At 42.2% G+C, this 21196-nt stretch overlaps 1 protein-coding gene and 1 long non-coding RNA gene across 3 annotated transcripts in view; one reads left to right on the plus strand and one right to left on the minus strand.

The window, feature by feature from the left end:
• The window catches only part of Gm26787 (predicted gene, 26787), a 14790-nt gene extending 13495 nt beyond the window's left edge, over window positions 1-1295 (plus strand). Inside the window, exons 3-4 of the long non-coding RNA NR_166654.1 lie at window positions 757-810; window positions 973-1295. This is a non-coding gene — a long non-coding RNA (predicted gene, 26787). The remainder of the gene's footprint in view (window positions 1-756; window positions 811-972) is intronic.
• The window catches only part of Ei24 (etoposide induced 2.4 mRNA), an 18182-nt gene extending 2229 nt beyond the window's left edge, over window positions 1-15953 (minus strand). The window contains exons 1-10 of one of the 2 annotated variants that reach the window (NM_001199494.2): window positions 15832-15953; window positions 11859-11968; window positions 8399-8544; window positions 6812-6872; window positions 5102-5168; window positions 4555-4679; window positions 4152-4271; window positions 3087-3198; window positions 1352-1463; window positions 960-1034 (exon numbers count right to left, since the gene is read on the minus strand). In NM_001199494.2, coding sequence (NP_001186423.2) covers window positions 960-1034; window positions 1352-1463; window positions 3087-3198; window positions 4152-4271; window positions 4555-4679; window positions 5102-5168; window positions 6812-6872; window positions 8399-8544; window positions 11859-11900 — 860 coding nt within the window. In that variant the 5' untranslated portion in view covers window positions 11901-11968; window positions 15832-15953. Of the gene's footprint in view, window positions 1-959; window positions 1035-1351; window positions 1464-3086; window positions 3199-4151; window positions 4272-4554; window positions 4680-5101; window positions 5169-6811; window positions 6873-8398; window positions 8545-11858; window positions 11969-15622 lie in introns of both variants that reach the window. The other variant, NM_007915.6, reaches the window with a different exon arrangement.
• Window positions 15954-21196: the final 5243 nt, after the last annotated feature.

Genomic DNA, 21196 nt, shown 5'->3' on the forward strand with positions numbered 1-21196 from the left:
CACACCAGGTACAACTATTAAGTTTTAAGAACAGGGATAAATGGACAGGATTGGTGGCATCCACCTAGTCACAGCATTGGGAGCAAGGCAGCAAAACCACAAACTCAGGTGACACCAGGGCCATACAGGGAGATAGAAATACAAGCATATATGAGTGTCAGTAACTCACAATAGCCTGCAATCTAGGCACACAGGATCTGACACCATCTACTGCCCTCCATGGGCACTGCACATGCATGGTACACATAGGCAAAATACTAAAACATTAAATAATAAAATGAATCTTAAAAAATAAATTATGGGCTGGAGAGATGGCTCAGTGGTTAAGAGCACTGACTACTCTTTCAAAAGACCTGAGTTCAATTTCCAGCAACCACATGGTGGCTCACAACCATCTGTAATGAGATTGGATGCCCTCTTCTGGTATGCCTGAAGACAGCAACAGTGTACTCAGACATAAAAATTCATCTTTAAAATATAAATAAGTAAATTATATATTAAGGTTTTGATGGTTAAAGTTAACTTGGAACAAGCTAGAGTCACTTAAGAAAAGAGCCTGAATTGAGAAAAATGCCTCCATAAGATCCAACTCTAGAGCATTTTCTTAATTAGCGACTGATGGAAGAGGGCCCAGCTCACTGTGAGAGAGGCCCTCCCTGGGCTGGTGGTCCTGAGTTCTTTAAGAAAGCAAACTGAACAAACCATGGGGTATAAGCCAGTAAGCAACACCCCTCCAATGCCTGCTCCTGCTTTCAGGTTGTTGCCGTTTGAGTTCCTGTCCTGTCTGCCTTCAATGATGAACAATGATGTGTAAGTATAAGCCAAATAAACCCTTTCCTCCTCAAGCTGCTTTTGGCCATGGGGTTATCACAGCAATAGTAAGTAACCCTATCTAGGACATAAGGTTTTCCATTGGCCTAAGAGATTTATAGAGCATAAGTCTCATCACTAACACTTACTATGCTTTTCCAGGAGTCTTTGCTTCATTGGCGCTGATGATGAATAAAGGAAACAGGATAGAAAAGAGGCAGCCACTGTTTAAAAAAAAAAAAAAAAAAAAAAAGTCAACTTTATAAGGCATGACTTTAGGAAACAGTATTATAAGCCTCACATCTCTTCACTTCTGAATTTCTAAGTATTTTCCTCCAGGAGGCAGCATAGAAGATTTTTTTTTTATATTTTCATCTTAATAATGACAAATGTCACTTAATATTAGCAACAACAAATTTTCCTGATGGTCAAATGATGTAACATGCTGGTACAGATGCAGAACAATAAAAGATACTTGGAACATACTTTACATGAGTCTTAATTGTCTTAGTCTTTCGAATTCTTTCTCTCGCCAAATTACCTGATAATGTAGGAGGATTGCATTGCTGTGAGGAAAGCCAAGGGCAAGCCAAACCCAAAGTAGTAAGGCCAATTCCTTTCTATGTTCGACAATCGCTGGTGCATTTCAATTCCTAAAAAGGGGAAGTCGGCACACTTAAGGCTCATTTTATTTACAAGACTAACTGCCAGACAATTATTTAAGGCTTGGGTTTTAGACACAGAGCTACCTACCATGTGGAACATAGATACAGCATATAAAACATACAAATCTACCAGTTCTTGATGGTGTACACCTTTGATCCCAGCACTTTGAAAGGCAGAGGCAACTTGGTCTACATAGGGAGCTACTGACCAGCCAGAACCATATAGTAAGATCCTGTCTCAAAAAACTTTACAAATGTAATACAGTGCTTCAATGAAAAGATTTTACAATAATCATAATTTCAAAGTAACATTAATTTTATTACCAGCATCCTCTGTCAGGACAAGTATCAAAAGGATGGCATCGGAGGAACAACAATATGGGGAGCAGGGGGGGGGGGGCGAAATAGGGACTTTCGGGATAGCATTTGAAATGTAAATGAAGAAAATATCCAATTAAAAAAAAAAGGATGGCATCATGCCAGGCAGTAGTGCCTTTAATTCTAGGACTCATGCAGGAGGCAGAGGCCACTAATCTTTAAGGCTAGCCTGGTATACAAAACAAGCTCCAGAACAGCCAAAGCTATACACACACACACACACACACACACACACACACACACACACACACACACAATCTGTCTCACAAACAAACAAATGGCATCTCCACTGAAAGCAGTTACCTACTTTTTCAACCACACTCACCAAGAAGAATATTTTGTTTGTTTGTTTTAATATAGGATCTTATATATGGCCCAGGCTAGTTTCAAACTCAAAGCCCTCCTATCTCTACATCAAATTGAGTGCAAGAATTACAAGTGCTGGACTCCACATGAAGCAAAGTGTTCTTACAAGATTCCCAGCCTGGTATGGTGACACACACATGTAATCCCAGCATTCAAGATGCTAAGAGTACTGAAGTTTGAAACTAGCTGGAACCATAAAAAACTTCAGGCCACCAAGGCTACACACAGGAAAAAAAGAATGCACCCTTATAATGTCACTCTGGAAGTAGAAGGCAGATCAAAGTTCAAGGTCATCCTCAGCTCCATAAAACTTTAATGATAGCACGGGCTACATGAGATCTTGACTTTTAAAAGATAATGAAATAATTTAAAAAGAAAATAACTAAAATTTAAAAATGATAGAATGAAAATAAATCCCAAAGTAATCAAATGAGCTGGATTTGATACTGCACATATGCAATCCCAGCAGCTGGGAGGGAGAAGCAGGAAGCTGGGAAGTTGAAGGCCAGCCTGAACTACAAGAGTGAGTGCTCAAGGCCAGCCTGGTTACATAGCAATACCAAGTAAAATCAAATTTATTACTATCTAAACCCATAGGCATCTACTTCTCGGAAACAACTTGTGCTTTTTCTGTCAACTTTTGACAGAGCTACATCACATTAAACACTAAAATGGCAATTAACTCTACAATGCCACTTCCCTGGCCCTGAAGGTTAGTAAACACACTAGGCCAAATGGAATCTCCCTCTCACCAACAGGGGCCAATGACCTTTCAGAAACTTGCTGAGTGCTTAAGTATTGAACAGCTTCGTCTGTATAGCACCAGGACTTCCTACAGTCTTCTAGAGTTTCTTAACATGGACTTACCTTTGTTGAACCAACGGTACTCAAAGCAGTACAGTGAATAGAGAAGAGACATATGCAGCAGACTAACCAGCTGACCCACAAGATGGATGGGGAAGAGACTCACAAACATCCCCTGAGGAACAAAATGCAGCACATCTTAAATCCTAGAACCTAAGACACTTCTCACCCATGGCTCCAATCAGAGAGCCCCCCAGCTGCCTCAAACACTGTTTAATGGTAGGATCAGAATCTCAAAGGGAAGAAGTAAATACATGGGTCTTATAATTTAAACTCTAGCTGATTCTGATAAAAACGCCTTTAAGGTCTCTTTCTCTCCTTTGCTCTCCCTTCTCCTGAAACCCATGCCTCAGTACTATTGTCCTCCCCACACCTTCTTTTTTAATAAAGGTTTTAAAATGTTGTATGTATGAGTATTATGCTGCATATATGGATATGTACAACATGTGTGCCTGGTACCCTCGGAGGTCATAACAAGATGAGGCATCATCTGGGACTGGAGTTACAGATGGCTGTGAGTCACCATGTGGATACTAGGAACCAAACCTGTGTCCTCTATAAGAACAGTAAGTCCTCTCAACACGTGAGCCACTTTTTTCAGCTTCCACTTAAAGTGAGTTGTGTATGTGTGTGTCCTCTTACATCTCAACTCTGCAGCAATTTTTACCTCTACCTAATACTATTTCAATTTAGCTTCTTAAAGAGATGTTTACTGGGTAATAAGTAATGCTGTGAAAGCAAGATGACTGAGGTCAAATCCACAGCACCCACACAAATGCCAGGCATATATGTATATGACAATAACCAAAACATGATAGAAAGCAGAGAATGACAAATCCCAGATAAAATAGTGACCTTTAGGTTCGGTAGTATCTCAACTCAAAAAATAAGGTGAAGAGTGCACACCCCCCACCCCCACACACACACAGAGTGCTTTAAAATTCATTACTTGCCATGAGGCATATATGCATAGTCCCCATCTTTGTATAGATGCAAAAGCCTATCTTTGTGAAGCCCCGTCCCACTAACTTTCCTTTCTTTTTAAAAATGTCTCCATGTGTCTCTCACCTGAATAAGGAAAAGTGCCTGTAGCAAAAGGTTGAAGAGCATGTCAGCAATTATTTTGCTGACACTGGGGAATGGATGAGGTTTCCTCCCTGATACTTCAAATGCCAAGTCAGCTATATCCTGAAACAAAGAACAATAATATAGCAAAATATGGATTAAATAATCCCAGTGTTCATCCCCAGAGTTAAGGCCACTGGTTTGCTGCTAGAACTGCCAGGTGAGAAAAGTCTGTCTCAGTAACCCAAGACAGTAATTTCATTTTACAAAACCACAAATATTACCTGACTGCTTGGCTTAAAAACGTTAAGGATTAAGTTTTATAGGCCACTAACTTCATAGGCTAAAATGTGTAACCTAGTCAACCCAGCATGTAGAACCCAGTTCCATTTTGTCCTGCACCTACTTGGAACCAAATGGCATTCACAACTTTGCTAAGCACAAACAGGGGGAGCACCCAAAGAGCACTGAAAATTGATGTGAGGAAGAATTCCAGCCATGACCAAACATCTCCATGAAGTGATGGATCTCCTAAAAAAGCAGAGAGTTATTAGTTTAATTAGATGGACAAAAAGCTTTAAGACCCAAAATGGAAATATTGTGACTACTGTTCTGCTTCATATTCTGGGCACAGCTCTTATCTGAGTAATCAGTTATCTTTTCTTTTGCCTTTCTTGAAACAAACCGACTACTGAGATGTCATAGGGACTAATTACCAGAAACCACCTAGATTTGAATCTGTACTGCTACTTGCTAATGGTTTAACTAACTTCCATTTACTTATACATAAAATGGACAGCCCAAAAATGCCTATCTCAAAAAAGCTATTGAGCAGTCTAAATCAAAAACATCAAATTGCTGGTATATTAGGAAGTGCTTAGGAAATTGAGGAAGACTAAAAACAAATATCTCAAACCTCTTTCCCCATTGAAAACAAGATTTTGCATACTTACCAATAATCCGGGCTGTTACTGACTGAAGTACAGGAATAAACACTCGATAAAACAAGAGGAGACTGAACTGAGGAAAAAGACAATAAAGTAATCAAAAACCCTTTAAATGAAAATAAGGCACCAGGCCGTAGTGGCACACCTTTAATCCCAGCATTTAGTAGGCAGAGGCAGGCAAATCTCTTTTTTGTTTTTTTGTTTTTGTTTTTTCGAGACAGGGTTTCTCTGTATAGCCCTGGCTGTCCTGGAGCTCACTTTGTAGACCAGGCTGGCCTCGAACTCAGAAATCCACCTGCCTCTGCCTCCCGAGTGCTGGGATTAAAGGCGTGTGCCACCACGCCCGGCTAGCAAATCTCTTTGAGTTCAAGGCCAACTAAACATATTTATTAATATTTAAATATTAAAACAAGGCATTTCACCTTTTAGTATAATGACTTACCAGTTAAGACTGATAGTTTATAAATCTGGAATCTAGGAGAAATATTCTAGGAATGCAGCAAAATGGCACTATGTATCACTGAGACTTGAAGGACAGAAAACATTTGACTAACATTTCCCAAGTATAGATATGTACATATAAACAGTTGTGTTTATTAGATAAACCTTTAGCAGCACACGCCTTTAATGAATCATACAACAAACATATTCAGGACTTTGGTTACATTTAAATAAACAGGAATAAAAAAATACTACAGATGCACAGAATCCAAGTGCATTTGTTGTTTTGGGTAGTTTTGCTAGTAAGTTTGTCTTTCCAGACGAGGTTTCTCTCTGTAACAGTCCTGGCTGTCCTGGAACTCACTCTGTAGACCAAGCTGGCTTGGAACTCCGGAGATCCGAGATCCAACATCGAGATCTGCCTGTGTCTGCCTCCTCTAAGTACTGGGATTAAAGATGTACCACTTTTCCTGAATCATATTTTTTTTTTTTGAGGCAGGGTCTTATGTATCTTAGCCTGATCTCAAACTCACTATGTAGCCAAGGATGATCCTGATCTTCCTGCTTTAACTACTAAGTGCTGGTATTACAGTATTTTTATTTCTTTTTAAAGATGTGTGTGTGTGTGTGTGTGTGTGTGTGTGTGTGTGTGTGATGTATGTGTCTGATTGTCTGTATGTGCACCAAAGCATACAGGTGCCTACGGAGCCCAGAAGAGTATATAAAACCCCCTGGAAATGAAGTTTAAAAACAGTCATGAACTGCTTAATATAAGTACTCTGAACGGAACCCAGACCGTCTCCAAGAGCAGCAGTTACCCTTAAGTACTGAACCATCTCCCCAATCCCACAGTTTTTTTTTTTTTTTTTAATCTTAATTTTATTTCTTCCTTTTTTCCTCCAGACAGTGTCTCACTATGCAGTCCCCAGATGGCCTGAAACTTATTATGTAGATGAGATTGGACTGGTCTCACAAAGATCTGCCTGCCTCTGCCCCCCAAGTACTAGGATCATAGGATGCACTACCACACCTGTCAATTATTAATGTTTTAGCTATCATACAAAATGAAGGGTTTCATTTTGACATTTTCATACAGAGCTCAGTGTCCCACTCCCCTCCTCGATCCCCTACCCATGTGATGGTAATCATCAGCATATATAAGCAGCTCAAAGATAAAAGACAATTCACGGAAACAGTTGAGAAATAATAATCTAGTAACAATCTAAAGAAAGATACTTGTAAAGATCTGAATATTTAATGGAAAAAAAAACTTACCCAGAATACTCCACCATTCCAAGCACAACACTGGAAAATTCTACTAACAATACGTGGTTCACTGGAAAATATGAATTATGAATTTAGCTTATAAGGCATGTAGGCTATTTCCTAACGTTATTAACTCCATTTTATAGATTCTATTGGCACCATATTAACTTTAAGATCCTAGTGTTCTAAAGTTTTAATTCAGCCAATAAGAAAAGGTTTCTGAGGAAGCAGGTATTTTTGAGACAGGGCCTCATTGTAAATTCAGGCTAGCCTCAAATTCTTGGCAATGATCCTGTCTCAGTCTTCACAGTTCTGGGATTACAAACATGTGCCACCACACCCAGGTGAAACCAGATCTTCTATTTTGCTACTGTCATTTTTGAGATAGGATTTCTTCTGTGTAGCCCTGACTGGCCTGGAACAGTTTGGCTTCAAACTTCCTGCCTCTGCCTTCTAAGTGCTAGTATTAAAGATATGCACTACCAGCTATTCTGAAACAAAACAAGACAAAAAGCAAAAAAGGGGCTAATGAGATGGCTTACTGTGTTTGCTACACAAGCCTGGAAACCTGAATTTGATGCCCTGAACCTATGTAAAGGTTTGGAGGGAAAGAAGTAATCTACAAAGATGTCATTATGACCCCTACACACGTACTGTGAGAAATGGGCCCACGCTCCAATGATAAATAACTTTTTAATTTTTTTTATTTTTGTGGGTATTTTGCCTGCATGTATGTATATCTGAGTCTCACATGTGTAGTGCCCGTGGAGGCAAGAAGAGAATCTTGGATTCCCTGAAGGCAGAGTTGTTAGACCCTGCATGGGTGCTGAGAACTGAACCCAGGTCCCCAGGAAGACCAATAAACATTCTTAGCCACTGAACTACCTCTCCAGCCCCCTAATAAAATAAAATTTGTTTGTTATTTTGTTATGTGTGTCTGTCTCTCTGTGTGTATTCTCCCCTGTAAAATCTGAGATAGGAGCACATTAAAACAAAGTCTAGGAGTAGGGTTTATCTATCAATAAATCTACAGAGACTTTCCTACAAATATCTATTTGGCACTCTGATTTTATTTTTGTTTTTGTTGTTGTTTATCATTATATGTATGAGACATGCATGTAGAGGACCAAGGACAACTTTATTATGGTTTTTTTCTTTCAGCTTTCTATCCATGGGTTCCAAGAACCAAACTCAGGTCATCAGGCTTGCTTGGCAAGCATTTTTTCCCTCTAAGCTATCTCACCACAGATTGTTGTTGTTTGGGGGGGTCGGGGGTTCAAGACAGGGTTTCTCTGTGTAGCCCTGGCTGTCCTGGAACTCACTGGTGGTAGACCAGGCTGTCCTCAAACTCAGAAATCCACCTGCCTCTGCCTCCCAAGTGTTGGGATTAAAGGCGTGAGCTGCTGCCACCGCCTAGCTCACCACAGATTTTTAACATGATATTTGAATAAGTCAGTTAAAAACAAACAAACAAACAAAAAACCAAACAACTAATAGGATGCTGACATTATAACTTACTATGTGGGGCCTTTTTTTAAAACTAAGGTCAGTCATTTACTCAAGTGCCCCTCCTTTGACATGTGAGCCTGCACTTACCTCTCTTGCTTCCGCTCTACACTCTGGGGTCTCCTCTGGGCCAAGAGGCTACTTGCCCTTCTTCGACGCTGTTCCTCTCTCTTCTGCTGGATCCGAGCATCTAGCTTTGAGATGGTACAGATGCCCCAGATGGAGTCTTTGATTCCCTAAAGATAAGGACATTTTTAAAGAGAGATAGTGGGGCTAGAGAGATGGCTCAGAGGTTAAGAACACTAACTGCTCTTCCAGAGGTCCTGAGTTCAATTCCCAGCAACCACATGGTGGCTCACAACCATCTGTAATGGGATCTGACACCCTCTTCTGGTAAGACAGCTACAATGTACTCACATAAAATAGGAGAGAGAGAGAGAGAGAGAGAGAGAGGTAGAGAGAGAGAGAGAGAGACAGGGAGAGAGAGAGATGGTGGGCTGGAGAAGACCTTGAACTTGGGATTTTTCTGCCTCAATAGAGGCATCTGCCACCATGCACAGTCAATGACTAGGGCTGTTGAGATAGCTTAGAAGCAAAGGCTTTTGCTGTCAAAATTGAGAACTCAGAATGGAAACTCAATCTTTATAGAAAAAAAAACACAACAATGGAGAACTTTAGAATCTCCAATTTAGTATTTTGTTTCCCTACTACTATATACTTTGTTCTAAATCCTCCAAGTAGGTTGGTGTATCGTGTCTCATGATCGTTTTCCCTCCTTGGTGAGGGCTAAGACAGGGTCTCACTACATAAACCAGACTGACTTAAAACTCTTGATCTTCTTGCTTCAGCTCCCAATGCTGGAGGCATACAGACCCACATGACCAGCCTATCAAGCCCCTTTATGGTCATTTTTCAGGAGGTGTCCTAAGAACTTTACATAACCATAGGGTAGTATCAGTTCAAGAAACTTAATACTAACATATTTTACAGTCCATATTCTCTTTTCCATAACATGTAACAAGCGATACATGGAGATCAGAAAACAGTTCTTGAGAATCAGTTCTCTCCTACCATTTGAGTTTCTAGGATCACACACTCAGGTCATAGGGTTTGGCAGCAAAAGTCTTTACTTCTAAGCCCTCTCAACAGCCCTACCCATTGACTAGGCAAGGTGGTAGATGCCTCTCTAGGTTGAGGCAGAAAATTCCCAACTTCAAGGCCAGCCAGGGATACATAGCAAATACTAAGCCAGTCTGGCCTGTACAGAGAAGTACAGAGAAACTGTGTATACCTCTCTCAAGTTAGGTCAGCCTGGGCTTACAGTACTCTATCTTGAAGGCCAGGAAAGGCTGGGGATTCAGCAGAGTACTTGCCTATCATGTGAGAGGCCTTGGGTTCAATCCCCACTACTGAAAGAAGGACAGAAAAATTATACAAATAAAGCACACACACACACACACACACACACACACACACACACACACACACCCAGAGTAGATATTTGTCCAAAGTAGAATAATTTCACAAGGATATTCAACTTCAGAAAAAGACCCCAACACACCAAAACAAACAAACAAACAAACAGCTAGATGTGGTAGCATATTTCTGTAAGTCTAGACTGAGGCAAGTTGATTACCACAAATCTGAACACAATGTGGGCTATGGAGTAAGAACATGTCTTTAAAAAACAAACAGCTGGGCGGTGGTGACACACACTTTTATTCCCAGCAATCGAGAAGGCAGAGGCAAGATCTCTGTGAGTTTGAAGTTAGCCTGGTCTACAGAGAGACTTCCAGGACAGTCAGGGCTACACAGAAAAACTGTCTCAAAAAGCAAACAAGGGCTAGCAAGACAGCACAGCAGTACAATTATGTGCCACTAAGCTCACAATCATGGAACAACATGGGAGGAGGAGAAAACTGACATACTGCCCAAGCACACGCACATTAACTAAAACTAATAGGATCAAAGGCAGAGCTGTGCAGTCATAAGTTGGGCTTGTTCATAACCTGTTTCTATCAGGACTACAAGAATGTGAAGCCATTTTGTAGAACAGAGTTTGAAGTAATATATCTTTTTTGTTTGTTTGGTTGGTTGTTTGTTTTGGTTTTGGTTTTTCGAGACAGGGTTTCTATGTAGCCCTGGCTGTCCTGTAACTCACTTTGTACACCAGGCTGGCCTTGAACTCAGAAATCCGCCTGCCTCTGCCTCCAGAGTGCTGGGATTAAAGGTGTGCGCCACCACTTTAAAATAAGCCTTTTCCTCCATTTGTTTCCAGGCCCTCGATGATGAGAGATTTGAAGGCACTTCCTTCTCTGTGAACTATCTCATAGCCCATGGTTCTTTCTAAGACTGATTTAACAAGCACCCCTAAACCTAGAAAGCCATTATTTTCAAAATCTTTTTCTTTTTCTTTTTTGAGTTAGGGTCTCATGTAGCCAGGCTGGCCTCAAACTCCCTATGTAGCCGAAGTCTTGAACTACTTGAACTACTGATCCTTTTGCCATCTCTCAATTGCTGAGATCAGTCACATGTGCACTATACTTTTGTTTTTATTTTGCTGTCACTGCTGCGCTGCTTTTGAGTTGGGTCTCGCTGCATGTCTGCTGTGATTACAGATGTGTGCTACTACCTTTGACTCTAACTAGCATGGTTACACATTCTTATAATCCTGGCACTTGTGATCAAAGCAAGGGGATCAGGAGTTCAAGGTCATCCTGGACTATACAGCCAGCTGGAAGGTAACCTGTCTCAAAAGCAAACAAAAGAAAAAAAAAAAAAAAGACTCTGAAGCCAAGCTAACTAGAATCCTACAAATGGCGGGCAATCCACTCAGCAGACAGGCCTGTCACTTTCCAAAGGATGCAAAATAGAAGGGCTGGAAATCAGTGTTTGCTCTGAAAGCATGAGGGCCTGAGTTCAAATCCCAAGACCTCTTGTAAAAAGCTAGGCATGGCTGCTGCTAGATCCCAAGAATTCCCTGATAAGCCAGGCTTGACAAATAAGCCAACTTCAGGTTCAGTGACAGATACTGCCTCAAGGCGAGAAAGCAGACAGAAACAGAGGTGATACAGGAAGACACCTAAAGTTCTGCTTTGGCCTTCCCATGAGAATAGGACTGCATCTGCATAACCACAAGCACATACCACGCAAATACACACAGAGGGACACCAGACACAGGCTCACAATTGAAATTCCAATATTTGGGAAAGAGAAACAGGACTGAAAGGAACTCAAACCAGCCAAGGCTGCGTAACAAAATAAAAAAGATGCATGATAGTATACATTCCTAGTATTTGGCACACAGAGGCAGGAAGGAGCATCACCAGGAGCTCAAAATCAGACTGAGATACATAGCAAGACTGTCTCAAAAATACCAAAAATTCCTACTTGCTGAGTGATGTAGACTAAACTAAAAATTGACATTCTATGTAAAAGACCCAACAAATATATAAAATTACAAAAGAAAGATGTCCTAGTCTGTTTCTTTAACAAAAAAGCAAAAAAGAAAAGGTTAAGGGACAAATTCCTTGAAACAAAATATACTCACCCTGCCAAGGTCCTGCAGAAAGGTTTTGACACTGTCAGCCATCTCTCCACTGCCCAGACTATCAAATACAGCGAGAGGGAAGTGCCCCCAAACCATTCATCATGGAGGGCCTAGACAGAGATGGAGGAAAAAGACTAATGTTAAAGATCCATTACTTCATGATGTTTCTACAAAATGACACAACATTCTAGTATCCCTAATACAAGAGTAATAGACTCTGACACTAATAACGTCAACTAAGAGGCTAGACCTTTAACTGCTAAAATTAAGAGTCTGTTTTCTTCAGAGATGAGATACTGGAAGTTGTTCTGGCTAGTCCCACACTTGCTGAAACTACAGGAATGTTTAGATAAGGGGCAAAATGTGCTCCTGGACAAGTGGTCTCCCCTGAGCCTTGAATTTCCAAACCACTCCTCCCAAACACTTTCACTTTTGAGAATCTGGATAGAAATACTCTCTTAAGCAATTTTTATACTGGCTACATAGTCTCCAGCACTTGAATGTGAGACTGGAAAAGATGGCTCAGTGGTTAAGAGAACTGGCTACTCTTTCAGAGGACCAGAGATCGATTCCTCGATTCCTAACACCTATCTCAGACCACTGACAACCATCTGAACTCCAGCTCCCGGGGGTTCAATAACCTTTTCTAGACCTACACAGGCAGGTGCATGCACGCACACACAGAAGCTACACACTATGATAGATTGCAATTCTAGCACTCAGAAGGCAAAGGCAGGAGAATCACCAGTTTTCTCACCAGGCAGATACATATTAAGTTCTACACTGAAAACCCTGTCTCATATAATAACAATAATTTATTTTGATTCACTTTATTCATAGTCCTCAAATACATGGGAAAATTTAAGACATAATCTAAAACTACCAAACCCAGAGCTTCACATGTAATAAGCAAATACTCTACCATTGGCCTACAGTACCAGTTCACTTTCTAATCTTAAATATACATGCACATGTCTTTTAAGGATCATGTAAGAAACAAAGAATTTTAAACTAGACAGACTAAGGCTGACGGTCTAGTTCAATGGCAGGCTGCATGCTCACTCAATATGCATTGGAGCCAGAGAAACAAGCAAAAGGTCATAAAGTTCACATTTGTAAACAGTCTTTAGAAGGGTTAGAATGGTAAGGGTTAGTTAGAAAAGCTGAGGCAAGAGAATCAGGAATTCAAGGTCATCATCCACTAAATTGGAAATTTAAAGGAAGCTACATGAGACCCTGTTGCAAAAACTAAAGAATAGTAAAGGTTTCTCTCATATTATTTCTCAGTTGATTGGAAAACCCAGCTTTATAATTAATAAATTGACAGAGCTGCAAATAACTCAGAGTCGGGGCTGGGGAGGTGAAGGTGTGTCTTCTGCAGAGCCTACAGGTGGGTTGTCCTCTGACTTCACAAGCACACTGGCCATGGCTCATTCACATGTAAATGCAAGGTCATGCAAACAGATGCAAACAGACAATAAATGTTGAAAAGAACTGATAGAGAAAAAAAAAGTACAATTCAGTGGTAGAGTGCTTGCACGGTATGTTCCATTCCCAACACCAAGAGAAATTAAACTGAGACTGAGGGCTGGTGATGAAATCCTAGCATCCCAGCTGCCTGGCAGGCTAAGATAGGCACAAGTTCAAGGTCTACACAAGCTGAATTAATTAACAACTGGATAATTTAAAAAACTCTCTCAAAAACAAAACAAAACATTGGGAATATAGTTTAGTAGAGAACCTGCCTCGCATACACAGTCTCTAGTACCAAAATGATAAGAGGGTTCATACTAGAAAATCTTGTTTTTCAAGATGGGGTTTCTCTGTGTAGCTCTGGCTGTCTTGGAACTCACTCTGTAGACCAGGCTGGCCTTGAACTAAGAGGTCTACCCAGCTTTTTAAAAAACAACAACACACAAAAAAAAAACCAACTTAATTTTATGAAGATAAGTGTTTTGCCTGCATATATCTGTGCATCAGTCATATATTACAAATGTGAGCTGCCTTGTGGATGCTTCGAATTGAACCTAGGTCCTCTGAAAAGTAGTTAGTGCTCTTAAACATTGAGCCATCTCTTCAGCCCCTATATATAAATAATCTTAAAATACTAGTCTCTCAGCTGGGTAGTGGTGGCGCACACCTTTAATCCCAGCACTTGGGAGGCAGAGGCAGGAGGATTTCTGAGTTCAAGGCCAGCCTGGTCTATAGAGTGAGTTCTAGGACAGCCAGGGCCAGAGAAACCCTGCCCCCCCCCCAAAGACTCTCAATTATTTAATTTCTTTAAAGTGAACTCTCAGGTGAATGGAAAGTCTGCTTGCAAAAATATGAGATTTTAGGATTCCAAAGTTATCATGCCCCACCAAATCAAGCTTAGAATCTTCAATTTAAGAGATAATAAAATATAATAGTCAGCTTGTATACAACTCAAACTTCAAAACATAAAGGATACTTTCCTTGACCTCTGGCCACTTCAGCACCACACTGACCCAACTGGACTGATGCCATTCAGAACTGGACAAACAGGGAGTACAGTCAGAAGGCTGCCTGCATCTGCTCCTTACGTCAAATCCTACCCAAATGTGCTCACCTAGAGAAGTTCCTAAGGTTAGGAAACATCTGTTACTACTCCCACTCCCCCCTCCTAAAAAAGCAGAAAAAGAAAACCTCAAGAGCTTCAATCATGTGTACAGAGAAAGCCAGTGCTCTAGGAGTTGTGGTAAAAAGCAGTCCATGACCAGGAAACTAGTAAATGTCCAAGACACTAAGGTATATCACAAATGTACCACCATCTTAAGCAACAACTTGCTCATCTACAAATAAAGGGTAGCATATTAAAATTCTTCACGGGATAGAGTACGACAGAATAAACAAAGCTGAAAAAATTCTGGATAAATGTAATCCTGTTAAAGAACACACCCGACTTGAGGTGAGAAAATCCATTACTCTAGTTTTCTCCAAGAGCCCAGACAGGGAGCTTCAAAATCTGTCATATCCCAGAACCACTGTGTTATTTGACTCCTTGGCAGATTAATACCCGGCTTCTTCATGTACCAACTAACAAAGTACCAGTGACCAAATAGAGCCTTTAAAGGAAAGGCCATTATTATACCGTGGGCCTAACAACTTTTCTATGGGAGAGAACATTTGGTATGAATTGCCCTGTTTAACAAATTGCTGAGACAAGCAGAAAAATAACCTTCCACGATTTGAGACCACACACTGACTGACACAAAGGGCTCTAACAACAGAGAAAACCAAGATGCATCATCTGGTTCACAATATTTTACATATAAACGGTTTGTCAACAGTGAGTGAAAGCTAATTACAACCAACTTTGGAACTTCAGTGTTCTAACCGAGACTGGACTTTTTGGCTTAAGCTTTGCAACGAGGATTTTTGTTTAACCCAAGCATCACCTTCCTTAAACCTTGAAACACTGCTGGCCAATAAATTTGACAGTCTTTAGAACCGATTAAGCACCTACTGAGACATACTCCTGCACTTTCATTCCGAAGCCACCAGATTCAAGTCCCGGAAGGGAGGAAGCCAGTGTTTCCCACTCCAGGTAGGGAAAAGGTAAACACCCTCACGCATCACCCGGCCACAGGCTGCCTCCTGGGCAACCTGGGGTACTCGGCCCCTTCTCTCCCGCAGCGTCGGGGCAATTGGGGTGAGAACCCGTCTTCCTCCCCAGCCACTGCCGCGCACAAGGTGCGGACCTCGCTCACTGAGGGTCACCGGAGCTAAAGATAGCCCCGCCGCACCTGGGGAAAGCCTGAGTCCCGCGCGCCGCCGCCAGGCCTGCCCCTGCCGCCTTTCGCGTCCCGGGCCCTTCGGGGGCCGGGGTCCTTGCCGCAGCCCCTTCCAGAACCTTAGGAACTAGCTCCGGCCTGCCAGCCCTCGATGGGCCCTGCCGCCCAGGCTGCGATTTGCAAGCGGCTCGAGCCCACTGCCCGCCGCGGCCTGCACCTACCCCGCCACCCTACCGCCGCGGCTCCAGCCAGGGCGCTCGCCCACCGAGGCTCGGTTCGCCTGCTCCGCGCCCGGCTGCCCGCTCCGCCCGGGCGCTCGGAGAGCCGGGGCTGCGCCCACACTGGGCATGCCCGGGCCGCACGGGGCAGCTGGGAAGTCGGGCGGGCAGCCTGCCGGTCGCTGGGCAGGGGCGGGGCTAGCGAGGTAGGGCGGGGCCATACCGGGGGGCGTGGTCTGGGAGCCTGGGAATTGTAGTTGGCTGGACCTCAGAGTCCAGACTCATTCTGGGTATCCAGGTCCAGGATTCTAGACCTTTGTTGCCTCCTAGTCAAACCCCTTCTCACTGTTGAGCGATCGTTAACCTCCTTAATCTATCTACACATCAGTGCTGGTCTTTCTGATATCCTTTAAGAACAAATGATGAAAACAATAAAATAGGAGACACCTTGATAATTTGGAGGCTTTCTATAAAGACTAATAAACCAGGTATGGTGATGCACACCTGAAATCCCAGCCCTTGGAAAGCTGAAGAGAAGAAATGGTCCAAATTCGAGTCCAGCCTTGGCTACCTAGTAAGTACCAGCCTTGGCAGAGCTGTGTAACAACATCTTGATTCAGAAAAAAACAAAAGCAAAAAACAAAAACTCAATAGAGTAATCAGTTATCATGCACATGCAAAAAGCCCTGGCTTCAAGTCCAAGAATTATATTACACAGGGCATGATAGTACAATCTCAGCACTTGGAATTTGGAGGCAAGAGATCAGAAGTTTGAGTGATTCAGAATATAAGGCATCAACCACTTAGGTAGCATTTAGTGCGGATTGTAATGATGGAATGGCTGTGATAAAAAACAAGTAGAGATTGCTGTTTTCAACTGGCTCATTTCTAGCCTGGCTCCATAATTTCTTGTCATGAAACTGTAGGAAAAGCCACTTTTACCCTTTTCAGGTTTCTCCTTTGAATTTAAGAAACAAAACCCAGAAAGAGTCAAGTATAAGAAAAGCATACAAGTTAGCTAGTGAGTTAGTAGTGACTGACATATAAACCCTGAGAAGGGAATGAAGAAGATTGGAGATGGGTTTTCTTTTATTTTTTGGAGGGGGATGGAGGGAGGCTGGAGACAGGGCTTCACTCTATAGCTCCGGCTGTCCTGGAACTCACTCTGTAAATCAGGGTGGCCTGCCTCTGCCTCTGCCTCCCAAGTGTTGGGATTAAAGGCATGCACCACCACCCAGTTAGTTTAGTCCAGAGGAACAGAACTTAATGAATATATATGGGGTTTATTAGAATGACTTACAGGCTGTGGTCCAACTAAACCAACAATGGTTACCTGTGAATGGAAGGTCCAAGAGTTCAGCAGTTGTGCACTTCACAAGGCTGGGTGTCGAAGCTGGTCTTCAGTACACGCTGGAATCCCAAAGTAGTAGGCTCTACTGCCAGTGGAGGAATGGACTTGCCAGTGAGAGCAAGAGCAAGCAGGAAAGCGTGAGTTCCCTTCATCCATGTTCTTTATATAGGCTGCCAACAGGAGGTGTGGCTCATATTAAAAAAGAGTCTTTCCACCTCAAAAGATCTTGGTTAGGAGTCCTCGCGGCTGGGTGTGGTGGGATGTACTCACTCCTTTAGCTCCAGTACAGGGAAGGCTGAGGATTAACATTAAATTCGAAACCTGGCATGGCGCACGCCTTTAATCCCAGCACTTGGGAGGCAGAGGCAGGCAAATTTCTGAGTTCGAGGCCACCCTGGTCTACAGAGTAAGTTCCAGGACAGCCAGGGCTACACAGAGAAACCCTGTCTCAAAAAACCAAAAAGGAAAAAAAAAATTAAGTTCGAGGACACCCAGGACTAACACCCTGTCTTGAAAATAGAACTAGCTGTGAGGACCAGGCTGGCCTTGAACTTAGAGGTCCACCTGCCTCTGCCTCCTGATGCTGGGACTAAAAGAGTGTGCCACCAGTTCCCAGCCCAAATGTTTTTAAATGCCATTGTGCAAAGAATGGCAGTTGTAGAGAAGTGGTGGGTGGGGCTAAAGAGAAAAAATCGCATTTTGATAAGGTTTGGTTTGTACCCCACCTATTAACTATTTTTTAAAAATCTAGCCCAGTTAGACGTGTATACTGGACAAGTGCTTTATCACTGAGCTAAATTCCCATCCCCTTCAAATTCCTATTCAAGTTACTTTTAGAGCAGCAACTCCCTGCTTTTAAGAGGGAAAGGAAGCCGGGCGTGGTGGAGTATGCCTTTAATTCCAGCACTCGCGAGGCAGAGGCAGGCGGATTTCTGAGTTGAGGCCAGCCTGGTCTACAAAGTGAGTTCCAGGACAGCCAGGGCTATACAGAGAAACCCTGTGTCGAAAAACCAAAAAATAAAAAGAGGGAAAGGAGAGGATAATTGCCCCTCTTGGCCTGGCAGTGTAGCTCAGTGGTAGAGACCTGACTAGTCTTCCTCTGGCCCCACCTTTAAGAGAACTCCTTTCTTGCTGGTTTTGTTTCACTTTTAAGTGCTCTTAGCTCACAATTGCCCTTATAGAAAAATGGCATCATTTAGGGTGGCCTATTTGCTTACTCTCTGAACTATTCTGCCTCTTCTAGAAGACTTTGTTCCCTACTCCCAATCTCTTCTATGGCTCTTCACTTCTTTTTCTTCTTATTTCCCTTTGCCTTCACCAATGCTTAGACCTGCTACTGATCGGGTCATCTATAGAATCAAATGCTTATTATAAGCCATTATTATTATTATTCCTACGTGGAAAGAACCTGAAACCCAGATGTCAAAGTCAATGGCAAAACAAATGCCCAGACCTCTCAGATATAGCATAAGTGAGGTGGCCATTGCTACAATACAACATCATGTCCAAAAGCAGCTTGAAGAGGAATGTATTTGGCTTACAGTTTTATATCACATTCTGTCAATGAGTTAAAGTCAGGACAGGAACTTGAGGCAGGAAGTGAAGCATGAAGGAACATTGCTTACTGACTTGCTTTACGAGGCTTGTTTGGTCTGCTTTCTTATAACACCGAGGCCCACCTGCCCAGGTGCAGGATTGCCCTCAGTGGGTTGGGCTCTCCACCCCAATCATTATTCAAGAAAATCCAGCCTTACAGACTTATCAACAGGCAATCTGATGGAGACATAGTCTCAATCAGGGTCCTCTTCCCAGGTGATTCTTTACCTAACAAACTGACAAAGAACTAATCAGGACAGCTCTCTTCTATTTCAGTGGACTAACATTATTCCCTGGCCCAAGTTCAAGAACCATTCTAGAATAAACTTCCCCTTTCCCTGGTGTGCCCAAATCTTAGCTTCTTGTTCAAATCAGCAAGATAAAATGGAGAAGGGATCAAAGCTTCCAAAAGTAAAGTCCCTGCTGGTTTCAGTGTTTGGCACAAATCTGAAATCATAGCATTGGAAAGATAAAGACTAGAGGATTCCAAGTTCAAAGCTAGCCTGGGCTATATGAGAAAACCCTGCTTTTAATATATATCTATACATATCCTGATGATAGTGGTTCAAGACTTTTGCCCTGTACAGGAAGACAGAGACAGAGGCAGGTGGAGCTGTGTGAGTTCAAAGACAGCCTCGTCTATTTGTAAGTTCCAGGCCAGCTAGGACTCTATAGTGAGACTCCGATTCAACATAATAATGATAACCATATCATCATTCTGGATTTACATATGGAAACACTTAAGGGGAGAAACTCTTGTTTTCTTGTTTGATTCAGCCATGGGCAATAATCTCTGCTTTGATGAAATAGATCTGGACCTGGGGATTTCCTCTCAAAGTTTCTATTCTCATAAGTCTTTTGACTCATTTACCCTACCACTATGATTCCCATAAGCTTTAAAACAGGCACATATGGGCTGTTTATAATCCTAGCAATCAGGAGGCCCAAGAAAGAGGATTGCAAGAAAAGTGAGGCCAACCTGAGCTATGTAAGCTACATAGAAAGACTCTGTCTCAAACAAAACAAACAAACAAAAAAATGGATTTTTTTTTGTTTTGGTTTTGGTTTTTGGTTTTTTCCGACAGGGTTTCTCTGTGTAGCCTTGGCCTGGAACTCACTCTGTAGACCAGGCTGGCTTCAAACCTCCTGCCTCTGCATCTTGAGTGCTGGGATTAAAGCATGTTCCTGCCCCGACACCCACCACCCCGGACTTTTATTTAGGGATTTTATTTTTACTAAAACAAGCAATTCATCTGCTGATGCTTAGAAATCTTATTATAAGAACATTTAAGTGGTTTTTGGACTGCAGGAGCAAGACAGACACAATGTAGGCCAGAGGCTGTTAGTTCAGGTGGTGGATCCACCGGAAGATTTCTAACATAGAATAGTTAATAAATGTAAGATGCTAGGCTCTGCGTCCAGCAATTGTGTTATCTGTTGATTCTAAAGAAGAAGAAGGAGAAGGGGAAGGGGAAGGAGAAGAAGAAGAAGAAGAAGAAGAAGAAGAAGAAGAAGAAGAAGAAGAAGAAGAAGAAGAAGAAGAAGAAGAAGAAGAAGAAGAAGAAAAGGAGGAGGAGGAGGAGGAGGAGGAGAGGAGGAGGAGGAGAAGAAGAAGAAGAAGAGGAGGAGGAGGAGGAGGAGAAGAACAAGAAGAAGAAGATTTAAGTGGATTAATAATAAACTGATTCTTGTAATTATCAATTACAAAGCAACAGCTCTTCCTTCAAACTTTATTCTTTCTTTAAAAAAATAAAATCACAGTTTAAAGCCAGGTATAGCTCTAGCAACTGGGAGTCTGAGGCTGGAGGATCACTTGAGCCCACAAATTCAGTTCCAGGTAGAATAAAGGCAGCAAGATCAAATCTAACTGACAAAGGAAAAAAATAAAATAAAAAGAAGCTGGGCGGTGGTGACCACACCTTTAATCCCAGCATTTAGCCAGGTGGATCTCGGAGCTCAAGGCCAGCCTGTTCTACAGAGTGAGTTTCAGGACAGCCAGGGCTACATAGAGAAATGTGTCTTTAAAAAACAAAAAAGAAGTGGGGCAGTGGTTGCACACACCTTTACTCCCAGCACCCAGGAGGCAGAAGCAGGCATATCTCTGTGAGTTCAAGGCCAGCTTGGTCTGCAGAGTGAGTTCCAGGATAGCCAGGGCTATACAGAGAAACCCTGTTTAGAAAAAAAAAAAGGAAAAGAGAGAGGGGGGGGGGGAACATAGGGCTGAAGATGTAGCTGTGTGCTACAGCACTACCCTAACATGAAGGAGGCTCTAGGTTTAGTTCCCTGAACTTCAAAGCAGAGGTGAAAATTGGTTGAAGTGGAAACTTAGGGTTCTTTGGAAAGTTAGTTGTGTCAGATAGTGTTTTGCTGCCATCAATACATGAAAGAGCATTTCTCTGAAGCAGACACAGGTGAAAGGAT

This window comes from Mus musculus, chromosome 9, assembly GCF_000001635.26.
Source record: "Mus musculus strain C57BL/6J chromosome 9, GRCm38.p6 C57BL/6J".
Taxonomy (NCBI): Eukaryota; Metazoa; Chordata; class Mammalia; order Rodentia; family Muridae; genus Mus; species Mus musculus.